We start from the raw sequence: 12411 nt of genomic DNA on the forward strand, positions 1-12411 counted from the left end.
ACGGTACAATAGAAAATTGAATTTTTGTTTCCAGGGTTATAATGTGAAGATTTTCTCTTGGTTGCCCTTGAGGATTAAGTCTTGTGGATCAGTTGTAGAGTGGTTTTATAATGAATGAGGGCTCTGTGTGGGAGGACAGCACAATTGGAACACCAGAGAGCTTCAGCTTCGATGGGAGTAACAATCAACTGGTTCCTAACTGGTTTCCTGGGGTGCCTGGGGCAGTGATTTTGAGTCTCAGAGCCTCCTCTGCAGGGAAGCCTTCCAAATACTGTATAATTATGGCCTGTGAACCATTTATTGAACTTTATAGCCCAATTCATTTTTTCAGTCCACACAATAATGAGAAGGCTATGATTATGATCACCTTCTTACCACTGATAGGCATGATTTGCCTGCTGAGATTTTAATCATGATTTCTCCCAGGAGCCCACCACTTGCAGGAAAAGGTGATAGCTGCTAGTGTTTAACATAGCTGCTAATATTTAAAAAGGGCTGTGAGATCACTTTTTGCTGTTTTCAGTGGTGGGATGAGAAACATCTGTCTTGGATGTCACAAGAAAAAATACCTCAGCATGCGATTTCATGTGTGAATCTGTGGTAATCAGCAAGATGGAATGTGATCTCTTGGGGAAGATTGTATCATTCTCCAAAATGAGGAAAAAATGGCAAAAAACTATTGGGAGGATTGTGAGTAATAACTTTGTAACATCTAATGTATTCCATTTTTCTGTTAGTCTTTGGTTTCTCTTGCCTTTTTTTTTGAGGGGGGGTTGGGGGTGGGGGGGAAGGGAGTGGTGGAAATAACCACATGCCAGAATGTGATTGAATAAAGGCTGTCGTTCATATTGCAGCAAGTTATAAAAATATCCTGGAGAGCCTAAAATAGTCCAGAGAGAGACTGAAAATAGCCATGTGTATGGTTTCAAAGCCCCAGTAAAAATCAGTGGGGTCACTCATTTTGATTGCACTCAGCTCTACAGCAAATGTAAAGCCTTGAAAACACAGTGATAGGTGCTGGTTTAGATTTGGGTGGGTCCCCACTCCTCCTGGGAGTGCCACCCCTCCTACCCCCCCTCCCCCCAGCTAAGAAGGAAATTCTAAAAGCCATGATTAAATTGACTTTTTATACTTGTTTTAATCATCAGGAATTCTTCTGGAGAAGGTGTGCCTCATCCCAAGAAACCAGGAGTTTCCAGCAGGACTGTGCAGGGTGAGATCCCTGCAGAATCCTCTGTGGGAAAAATTATCCTGGTATTGCTGTGGACATTGCCATGCCTTTTCTGCTTTGCTTGAAAAAAAAGAAGTCACCTGTGCCTTTAGGCAGGAGTATCTTTCAAAAACACACCCCACCCATTCAGCAGAACTACCAGACTCTGCTGGAGACCTGCTTGAAGAACAAATGCCTGTTCACAGATGACACCTTCCCTGCTCACATAAGTTCTATTGGAACAGGAGCACTGCTAAAGAAGCTACCCCAAAATTTACAGTGGAAGAGGCCACATGTAAGTGATTTGCAGTGAATACTCTAGTGTAGTAGGGTAATTTCAGCTGATAGCCAGCAAATAGATTTAGCATTTAGCAGACTGCTTTTAGACTTTGATTTAGGTGTGCTTTAATGCCTCCAGAGATTATACCAAAATGACACAAAGCTATCATTTTGGAAGCTGGAGTACATGGAGCTTCATAATTGCCTTTAAAGCATTTGTTGCCCAAAATCATAATTGGCCTTATTCAGTTTATATCCAGTAATGCTTGGAGCAGGTAGGGAGAGCAGACGGAGGGAGCAGGGGGAGTGTGTGTCCTTGGAGCTCACATCTCCAGTGATCCCACCATCTTTTCACGATGACAGTTTTCATGCCAATGATCCTGCTCCCCAAAAATCAAGATCTTGACCTTTTAGATTGATGACTTTCTAGACAGTTCTTAGCCTTTGACCTCTCTCCCATGGACAACAAACCATTGTGATGCTGGAGGCTGCTACTTTCACAGGCAGTGGCAGGTGCCTTATCTTCTTGCTGGGCTGCTTTTTTTTCTGCTTAACTGTTTAGTCTATTGTACTTGGAGCAGTCTTTTCCCAGCTCTCAAGGCTGAGCTTCGATCAGGACCAGTAACTGGCTATCAGTGAGTTGTTTGTAGTTCTGGGGCCTCTGTTTTCTGCTTGTGCCCATATTTCCAAGGCCTTTGCTGGTATCCCATGCTTGAACTGAACATCACGAGAGACCAGGTTGTAAGGGCTGGTCACAGAGCAAGTTCTCATAACAAATGGATAGATAGCAAGCCTAGGAGGCCAGGCCAGGAGCCTGGCACAGTTAGATAAGGCCTGTTACTAGCAATGGCAGTTCTGTTCTTACTGAGCCGCTGAGAAACATACAGACAGTTAGATCTTCCTAAAAGCAATGTATAGAATTAACCAAAAATTTCAGTTAACACTGACTCCTTACGTTACTGTGTCTGTAAGGCAGTTCTGCCAGGTAATAGCAGATATCTCCTAGCTAAGTTAATTTCTAGCTGTCACATTTTGTCAGAGTTAACTAATTTCGTAGAAGGGCTGAGTTTCTGCAAAACTCATGAAAATTACCAGGAAATTAGGAGTACATTTGCAAAGCAAGCAGGAGACCTTGGGAACAGCAGACCTGGTTCTCAGAGTTTCATATGTAATTTGGTCTCACAGACAGTTTGTATTAAGTCAGGATCTGCAGGCAGAGAAAGAGTGGAGTCCTCAGGGACCTGAGCTGGGTTGTGCTGGGCACTGCAGCTGAGGCAGCTGTATCAGCATAGAGGTATTTGGGAGGGAAAGGTTAACATGAGTCCTGGCCTCTACAAAGCCCTTCAGGTGTCCCTCCACCCCAGAGATACTGAAATGGACTTGACACCTCCTGTGTCTCTCAGTCCACTGTTCTGCTGCTCTAAAACTGCCTCGTGAAGAAGGCTGGCATTTGCTCTGAATACCAAACTTAGCCAAGCAAAGGCTCTCTGCGGATGGATGCTGTGCATCCTTCAGTCCCTGTACTGCAGATGAAATGCTGAGATTCTGCTGTTCAGCCTGCAGGCTTGTAGCTTGCTGCATCTATGACTGATGGCCTGCAAACTCAACACCCAAATTCACCGAGGATAGGGGTTGGTGTCTAATTACTCTAAGTGTCTTCTGAGGGTTTGCTGTTTCTCTGCTACTGCCTGAAGGGGAAACCAACAGTGTGAAAACTAGCTTGAGCAATTTGTGGGTCATTCAAGTGAAACATAAGTTTGACACTTAGGTTATTAATTTAACCCCAGAGGCAGCTGTGAGAAGAAAAAAATATCAACATTATTTCTTTCTCAACAATTATTCACAGACCCACTCTTGTCACAGTAACAGGAACTTCTGTAGCAGCCATTGGTTAGTCTGTAGCTTGATTGTCAGTCAAATTGTGGAGATGTCAGCTAGGTTAGCTGAAAGTTTGAACAGTTATGCTATGCCATTTTAGTTTCTTTTAGCAGAAATTTGTTGGTAATTGTGGAGGAGCAGGGCTGGCAGGTCTGAAGGGTTGTCTTCCAAGCAAGGTGTTTGTGGAGACCGATGATAATGTATCTCAGCACCAGTGGCTTAAATTAGAGACAAAATTCAGTGTAGACCAAGCACAAATGCTTGCCCAGGCTTGTGTCAGGTTAGTCAGAGCACTTAACGTTAGAGTTATACACAAAGCAAACAATGTCTGCTGGAACAAAAGGGACCCTAAGTATTTTGAAAGCTTTGAACAGGCAGAAGGAGTGTTTTGTGTCAATATCCATGAGGGTTTTACACCCTAGACTAGGAACTCACTGGATTTCCCATCTTAGAAAATTTCAGCTCTGCACACAGAAAGTCCTTGACTTCAAGCTAAACCAGCTCATATTACTACTGACTTGACTCTTTTCCTCCTTTTTTTTTTTTTTTTTTTTTTGGTTGTGTGCTTCCTAGGCTTTGCACAGAAGTCCAGTATTTTATGCTGCAAACAGAAAGCAACTTGATCTCTGCCAAGGATTGGTGGGTGAGGAAGCTCGTTTGTAAAAATATCTTAAGTGTTCTTACACAAGGTGACATTTTTCATGTAATTTTTGACTGTATAAAACTTGACATAGAAATAGAAGGTGTGCATATCCTTATCTCTTCACTTGGCATGGAGTGGATGAAGCAATCATTAAGATGGGAGAAGCTCAGTAAAAATCCTGGCAAGCTTCAAGGTGGGATGTGAGGGGGTGAGAGGTGTCTCCACAAGCTGAAATTGCCACTCTGTGTTGCTTCTGTGCGTGCTAATACTGCAATAGGAAGTGATCCTGTGCTCTTAATCCTCTGTAATGTTGCTGTTTGATGATTGAACAGAGACCACAGAAGCAGCAAAATCTGAGACTTTTGCTATCTTTGTATGTCAGGTTTAGTGTGTGTGTTCTCTTCTCAGCTTTGCAGTTAGAAAAATGATTTTTATGCCCATGTTACCTAAAGTAAAAGGACATAGTCATCTGCAAAACAGGTAGGAGCTGGACTACATTAATTTTTAAGTGTTTTAAGCCCCTGAACAGGAAGTCTGATAAATACAGTCTTACATGTGAGAGCCATTAGAAATTATTTTTATTTTCTGAAAAAATTAATGTTTTCAAAGAAAAAGGGAAAAGTTTGGTTTTTTTTTTTATAGTATGCCTTTACAGAGAACAAAAAACCCACACAATGTCAGTTAAAACCAAGAAAGTTTCCATTGAGAGCTATTTCTTGCTAAATTTCTTACTTAACCAAACAGTATCCAAATGCAAAGATCATGACAGTACAATTATAAACCAATCATGGTTAGGTTAAGTAAACACACATCTGGATCGTCTCATTTTCTGTGTATGATTTGTTATAATTGTAAAGACATCAGCATGACAGCTCTTCTGCTAGGATCTTGGTGGTGTTCCTGAACTTGGCTGACAACTTGTGCTTTTCAGCCAACTGCATGTGTCCGTTTGTCTTGGCACAGAGAACTGCTGGTTCCTGGCGGCCCTGGAAGCCCTGACGTTCCACCAGGACATCTTGGCTGCAGTCGTGCCACAAAACCAGAGCTTTGAGAGGAAATATGCTGGCATTTTCCACTTCCGGGTACTTCTGCTCCCGCAGAATGCAGGAGGTTTTCAGAAATCCTGTTCCATTTTATGTCACAACCTTAGATAATTTGTGTGCAGTTCCCCTTGGCGAGGGGCAAGTAGCCAGAGGGTATCCCAGCCTGGAGAGTAGCCCACCTGCCTCCCACAAAGCAGTGCAGGCAGCGGATCAATGACAAGCCACTCTGAGGATATACCTCTGCTTAGTCCTTCTCTCCAGCTGTGCCCTACCTATATTTTAATCCAGGCAAAATTCTTCCTCTATAGTAGCAAGGGTCAGAAGGACTTGAGCACATCTGCTCCGACCTGCTGCCCCTTTGCCCAGCTCTTGATGTAATGCCACTACCCTGCAGTTAGGAGCTCCTTCCCCAGAAGCCCATCTGTGCCTAATTTTCCCTGCTTCATCCTTTTACACCTGATACATGATTTGTTTTCTCCTCTGGCAAGGTGGGGCTGAGGAGTTGGTTCTGTAGGTGAGTTAGTGCAGCTTACTGACCCAAAGCAACTTGCTCTGTGCCCATAGCTAAGCTATCTTGTCTTTCCTGTTATTTCAAGGGGAGGTCCCTTCCAAGGGAAACAGCTCATTTCTTTCCCTTGACAGTTCTGGCACTTTGGTGAATGGGTTGATGTGGTGGTTGATGATCGCCTGCCAGTGAACACGGTGGGGGAGCTGGTCTTTGTTTCCTCAGTCTATAAGAATGTGTTCTGGGGAGCCCTTCTGGAGAAGGCATATGCTAAGTAAGTGACTCATTCCAAGTTATGCAAATAGTGTCTCTAAAATATGTTGGTTGGTGCCTACACAGTTTGTTCTTGTTTATAAATGCATCTCCTAGGCCTTGTCATATTTGGAGTGTAGTAAATGGTTCTCATCTTTCTATTATTACGCAGTAAAAGCTGCCACTGCAGTAACTGTTATCAATCCAGGCTTTTCAGTTTAAGGGTTTAGGAGTAGGTGTGAAAACAGACCGTCCTCTGAGTGTTATCACTGTTTGGGCTGTACTGGCTAGGCTGATGCCTTCATGTAGATACTACAGAGGAGTGGAAGGCCACAGATAGGGATTTTCAAAGGTAAATGTTTTCTGATGCCTCCTTTGATGTATTACCAGTCTGAGAAACTTCCAAGGAGTTTCATTTTGGGGGTCTGCTGAAACATTGTACTTTGGTTTTGGTAGAAGTTCCTGCTCTTGGGTCCCCCAGAACTGAGGCATTTAGTAAGTCATGTGGCATGGTAAGAATACTGGCTTCTTTACAGGGTGTTTTATCTAGAGTTGTTTATCAGGGCTAAGAAGAAAGCACAAGGCATATCTGATAATTTTTGTTAATATTGGGTTGAAATAATCTCTGCAGAGCAGGGGAAAAAAACTAGTTAACATTGAGAGAAAGATCACAACAAAGGTGGGAAAGTTCAGTTATTTTCATTTGATGTTAACATTAGAACAAAAAGACTGATGAAAGTTGTGCTGCAATGGTAAAGAAAATCAGATTGGAGATTGAGCTCTCCAGACAGCACGTCCCTCAAGGCACTATAACTTAGATACAGCGTGGCGTCTGGTGATGAAGTGAGGTGACATTTGTTAAGGCACAGTTATCAAAGAAGTAGCGATGGGCATGTTCTCACTACTGTGCAGTGGGAGATGACAGCGAGTGAAGAGTCCCTTTCAGACTATGGGCAATCGTAGAGACAATTTGCTATGATCCCCTTTTCCTAAATATCCAAGATTCCCCTAAGATTAAACATGAGTTACAGCCTTCCTTTTGCTTTTGCAGACCTTTGTTGTATGTTTTCATTGGTATGCTGTTCTCAACCTATCATCTGTGACTATAACCCCAAGAATATATTGATGTCTCTTGCTAGGCTGTACGGCTCCTATGAAGATCTGCAGATTGGGCAAGTTTCAGAAGCCTTGGTGGATTTTACAGGTGGTGTTAATATAAGGATAAAGCTTGCAGCAGCTCCTCCTGATCTGTGGGGTATCCTGACAAGAGCAACCTACAGCAGATCTCTCATGGGCTGTCAGACACATTTAGGGGTGAGACTTGGAGTGACAACAATTGGCTTCACAGCTAAAAGCCTTTGCAAACCCTCTGCTCAGCTAGTCATTGTGGCTTAAAATGTATCAAAACTGCCACATGTGACTTAGTAGAAATCACATTCTTAATGTTAAACTTTGCACATGGATTGATTCCCTGCTGCTCTCAGCTCCCTGTTGTTATGTTAGGAACTGGTTAATCCATCAAAGAACCTCTATTAAATAAGGACCTACTGCATTTTCCTGTTTTTGTTAAATATTTTTTCCATTTTTGCACATGATGCAGTGACAGAGACTCATGGAATAAGCTTATAGCTAAGAGAGAGGTGTGTAGTTCGGAACATGAATTCAAATCTTGGCATCTAAGCCTTATGCTAATACTTTAGCTGTTGGGAAACCCTACCATTCTGCAAATCAAAGCCTGACCTCCTGGACTTTTAAAAATGAGATGGTCTCTAGCCAAAGATCCACAATTTAGGAACCGAAGATCCACAATTTAGGAAGGGACCTTCCCAATCAACCTTTCAGTTCCAAGCATACTGCAAACTATGGCTGTTGGGAGTTTAGACTTAAATTTTTGTTTCAGTTCAAACCATTCTCCATAGTGGTATGAGTCTGCTGTGTAAGTAAGGATAGAATAAAAAGTTTATTTTCATTCGGTTTCTCTTCCTTGTGTACAGGCAACAAAGGTCCTGAAGAATGGGCTTGTTGCTGGCCATGCCTACACAGTAACCGGTATTAGAAAGGTAAGACTAGCCTTGATGTCCAGGGTCCAGATTTGTTTGGATGTCAGCAATTTTTATTGCAGTCATAGGTTCAACCCTTAAGCAGGGCAACTGTGGTGTCTCCTCCCCCAGTGCTCTTCTCTTTGTCCAAGAGACTAAAAGAGACTGCATGTTTTGCAGAGATTCACCTTCAAGTATGTCCATTTTAGTCTCATGACCTTGATGTAAAGGACAATGGTTATAGGTCAGTATATCTCTAAAGGTGGGAACGATTCATAGGGCTCTGCTGAGAGCATCTTAGCTGTGAAGAATGAGAGGACTGGCCTTTGGGGATGCTGGGAGGATGTGCTGAAACCTACATGGGGGTAAAAAGCCTTCCTCTGATGTCAGAGGAGCAGACGTAGAGAAGTAAAGATAATGGAATACAGGGACCAAAATATGAAAAACTTCAGATGAAATGTGAATCAGGGCCTAAGTAAGGGAACCGAGCTGGGCTCCTGTGCAGAGAATGCAAGTGGACCCCACTGTTCTCCAGAAGTATCGCTGGGAGTCCCCTAAAGACATTTTTCTAGAGGTAATGGACAGTAAAATAACAGGTCCCAGAAAGTGAGAGAAAGCTTGAGCTTTCTCATTCTGGATTGATGGATGATTATCTTGTCCAGCTTCAAAAGGAGGTTGACAAGGATGACAAAGGACTTTGTCGGGCTTTGGGTATGTGATATAGGTGTGGGTGAAAGCACGTTCAGTACCTCTAGCAGGAGATGCTATGAAAGCTGGAAGAGATACTATGATCTGAATGATGCATGCTTGTGTCTCCCATGCACAGTAGGAGGGTTTTAGGTATGGACTTTATCAGCAACAAGTCTGTCACTGTTGTGATGCCACTGATGTCATGAAGAGCCAGGCAGGAGTAAGGAATTGACCAAGCATGTGGAGCTGATGTGACGTCAGCCATTCTGCTGTATGCTGCAGACAAAGCCCCTTGTTGGCCTGGCTCCCTCTTCTCCCACCATGGCACCCCAGTTCAGAAGGCACTAATCTATGTGGCCACCCCATGGATTGCATTGTGCTGTCCCATGGTGCTGGGGTAGGACTTAGCTTTCAGAACAGCACAGTCCTGCCCCCACATAAGCACAAAATGAGCAGATGTTGGAAAGGGAGAGGAATTTACGGTCAAACCTCCAAATTAGGTTTGTGGTTTCTGTTTTCAGATGTAGAAGGTAGGATAAAGCATCTTAATCTCTTTGTGACGGCATTCAGAGTTGCACGTTCATAGATTTTTATCATCATATTTGCTGGCATCTATGAGAACAAACAAAATCTTTGTTAGTATCTGGCATAGTACAGTGGTATAAACCAGATGGGAACTGCTGAGACCTTGGTAAGCACATTGTCACTTTTTTCCGCAGGTGACCTGTCAATACGGACCAGAAAACCTAGTGAGACTGAGAAATCCATGGGGAAAAATTGAATGGAAAGGAGACTGGAGTGACAGGTGAGTTTAAAACCGGGAAGGTCTGATGCTGGGAGGAAAGGTTTCTTGGAGGAAAGCTGCTGCCATCTTCAGGCATGAATTAGTGCTGAGAGCAGCATTAAGATTAGTTGCTTGTACAGACCCTCTGGCGTCAAAGCAATGACTCGATAGACTTGTATTTCTCCAGCAGATAGTGCTCACGTAGTTGGGCTCATTTCACACATGCAGCTTCAACAAGCTCAGTTCTGCTTTTCCATTCATGGAATACCAGCAGAAACATAATATGAACATCAGATGCTGGCCACGTTGCTGTGAGCTGGATGGCATGCAAAGTGACATAGCTGTGTAGGAGGCTCAAAACGAACGGCCTGTTTCAGGGCACATGGCCTTTTATCATGGGAGGGACTATGCAAAGTCCTCCATGGACTGCAAAGTGTTGGAGTTGGGTGGCTGTGAAGGAGTCCTCTGTCCTGGCCACTTGGGGAAATACAACCGAGTATGAGATCAGAGGAAGCAGCTAGTGAGGCAATTGGACCCTGTATTTGCATCTGCCTGATTTTTTTGTTTGGGATCCATGAAAGGCAGCGGTTTGTATTCTGGACCATGGGAAACTGTAGACTTGTGTCCTAGTCCTCTTTGAAGCGGAGCGTGTTCCTTCCTTCCAAGCTTTGCTTCATTCCCTGCACAGATCCTGTTTGCTGAGGGTCAGGGGTAGGGAGGAGGGAAGAGCAAGAGCACAGGGCAGTGCTGGGAATGTGAGTGACTTTCACCTTGTCTGCAGAGCAGTAACTTCTCTGATGCACGCCTGTCACTTAATGACAACTACCAGCTGTTCCTGTTGAAGAGCATAATGAGCAGCGTACTGTAGGCCTGCCTTTTAAATGGCTCCCAGCTGCCTCTTGTGCTGTCCTAGTCATTCATTCATTATGCCGAACACTCTTCCTATTACATCTCCTTTGACAGAAAATTAACTAACAAAACAGGCCTAGATTTTTATATTTTAAGCACTTGGAAGCTGCGTGTGCAAGTGAATGGACTGGCTGATGGAAATGGAGCACTTCTGGCTTTTGCTGGAGGAAACTGGAGCCGTTTGGCTATATCTCATGGGACCCAGACTGCTTGTGGAGAGCGTCCCGTGGCTGAAGGCACAGGGAGGCCTGTTTTAGTGGGGGATAAATATGGAGATGGGGTGTTGGCCTCTTTTTATAGTGGAAAGCTCTGTACTCTGCCTTGCATTTGAGGCCACATTTGGCTAGTCATCTGATGTTTTTGCACTCAGCTCTTACAAATGGGAGCTGCTGAGCCCGAAGGAGAAGATTTTGCTGAGGAAAAAGAAGGAGGATGGAGAATTCTGGTAACAGCGCAGTCTCACTTCTATCCTCTCTGCCAGTAGCTCTGGGGCTACGTCTGGAGATGAAGCAGCACGTTGCCATTTGGGTCGAGGCATATGGGATCTGCTTTGTAACAGCTCGTGCTTACTTTCTTGCTCTCCTGCTTGACGATGTGAGAAGCTGTAGCTGTGCTGACGCAGAATTAGGTGCACTGTTCTTCAGTGGCAGGAGTGAGGGAGAAGGGGGACGCTGTCGGGTCTCCAAGGGCTGCTGGAGGCATGGGCAGCTTTCAAGAGCTTTTGTCCTGCTTTTTCATTTTAAGACAGCTTTGGGAAGTTCTTGCTTGCCTTGTGGAGAAACCGGGAACAAACATAGCTTCTGCCACGGGGTGGCAATATTGTCGCCCGTGTCATTTCACTGCCGTCCCTTTGGTGGCAATATTATTTTAATCGCTATGCTGCTATCCTTTGCTGAAATTTTAGTCGTGCATTTGCTACTTCTAGATGCTGCTGTTGGAGCAGACGCTTTCTTCTTTACTGCCTAATAAAATATGAGCATTACCATATGTAACACAGAATGGTGCGGCTTTGAAGTTCCCTGCTCCCTTTTTTTTTATAAGCCATATGGGCTAAACTAAGCTGCTGACAAAATGTCTCTTGGCACTCTTTTTTTCTCAGGATGTCTCTGCGAGATTTTAAGATTCATTTTGTAGATCTGGTGATCTGTAAATTAACTCCAGACCTGATGAGCCAGGAAGATGGGAAGAAGTGGATGTACTCCCTGAAGAGTGGGAGATGGGTTAAAGGAAGTACAGCAGGAGGAAGTCTGGGGTTCTGTCATGGTGAGAGGTGCTCTTTTGGATGACTCTGGGGTAACATTGTTCTTCCGACTCAGTTACCAGCATCTTATACCTGTTAATACAAAATTGGCAACAAGAACATGCTCTTCCTCCTTAACCCTCCACACAAAGCTCAGAAATAAGCATCTGAAGGACTTTGACTAGCTTCTGCTATGACAGAAGTTGCATCACTTGCAAACACAGGCTTTGGGATGGTTACGGCATGAAATGAGCTGCAGGATCCTAGGATCAATTGCCAGCACTGAGCTTCTTTGGGGCATTAAAATTATCTATTAAAATTTGCATCCTCAGCACTTCCAGGAAGTGCTATTTTAGGTAAAGTGAGTGGGAAATACAGAGGCTCAGCCCTTCCGGAAGCAGAGCAGGTGGGGTCTGAAGTCAGCTAGCCCATACACCGAAGGTGATAGAGGGGCAGTGATACATTTATAAGCAAAACAAGCTCTTAGTTGCGGGTGAGCAGGAATGTTCCTTGCTCTTTGGCCTTCCTTCTGTCTTACATAGTGGTTGCACTGCTAAACTTGCAAACTGCACCCTAAGATCAAATTCCTGTGGTGTCTGGAGGTCCAGAAAACTTGTCACCTATTCAGTCCAACATCAGGCATCACGTAGGAAGCTGGCAACCAATTTTGTGACGGAAATGACATCAAAATGTTTTTCTTGTTTTGCTTAGGCACCTTTTGGATGAACCCTCAGTACTGGCTGAATGTTTTACCCGTTGAAGATGGTAAGAAAAGCCAGGGTTCCTGCAGTGTGGTTATATCCCTGATGCAGAAACACAGCAGCAAACACCGGAACCGAGCTCCTCACCTCTTCATTGGATTTTCACTCTACAGGGTGCAAAGAATTTCTTTGCCTTTCTTGCTTTCACCAAATAGGAAAAATTCCAGCCCCTGTAAAC

The 12411-nt window shown here is 44.0% G+C and overlaps 1 protein-coding gene across 1 annotated transcript in view; it reads left to right on the plus strand.

The window, feature by feature from the left end:
* CAPN14 (calpain 14) overlaps positions 1 to 12411 on the plus strand; it is an 89387-nt gene that overhangs the window by 63286 nt on the left and 13690 nt on the right. The window contains exons 4-13 of the mRNA XM_037405134.1: positions 1149 to 1505; positions 3941 to 4010; positions 4974 to 5092; positions 5696 to 5832; positions 6950 to 7124; positions 7805 to 7870; positions 9259 to 9344; positions 10603 to 10677; positions 11332 to 11495; positions 12184 to 12347. Coding sequence (XP_037261031.1) covers positions 1275 to 1505; positions 3941 to 4010; positions 4974 to 5092; positions 5696 to 5832; positions 6950 to 7124; positions 7805 to 7870; positions 9259 to 9344; positions 10603 to 10677; positions 11332 to 11495; positions 12184 to 12347 — 1287 coding nt within the window. The 5' untranslated portion in view covers positions 1149 to 1274. The remainder of the gene's footprint in view (positions 1 to 1148; positions 1506 to 3940; positions 4011 to 4973; positions 5093 to 5695; positions 5833 to 6949; positions 7125 to 7804; positions 7871 to 9258; positions 9345 to 10602; positions 10678 to 11331; positions 11496 to 12183; positions 12348 to 12411) is intronic.

The sequence above is a fragment of the Falco rusticolus genome, chromosome 12 (genome assembly GCF_015220075.1).
Source record: "Falco rusticolus isolate bFalRus1 chromosome 12, bFalRus1.pri, whole genome shotgun sequence".
Taxonomy (NCBI): Eukaryota; Metazoa; Chordata; class Aves; order Falconiformes; family Falconidae; genus Falco; species Falco rusticolus.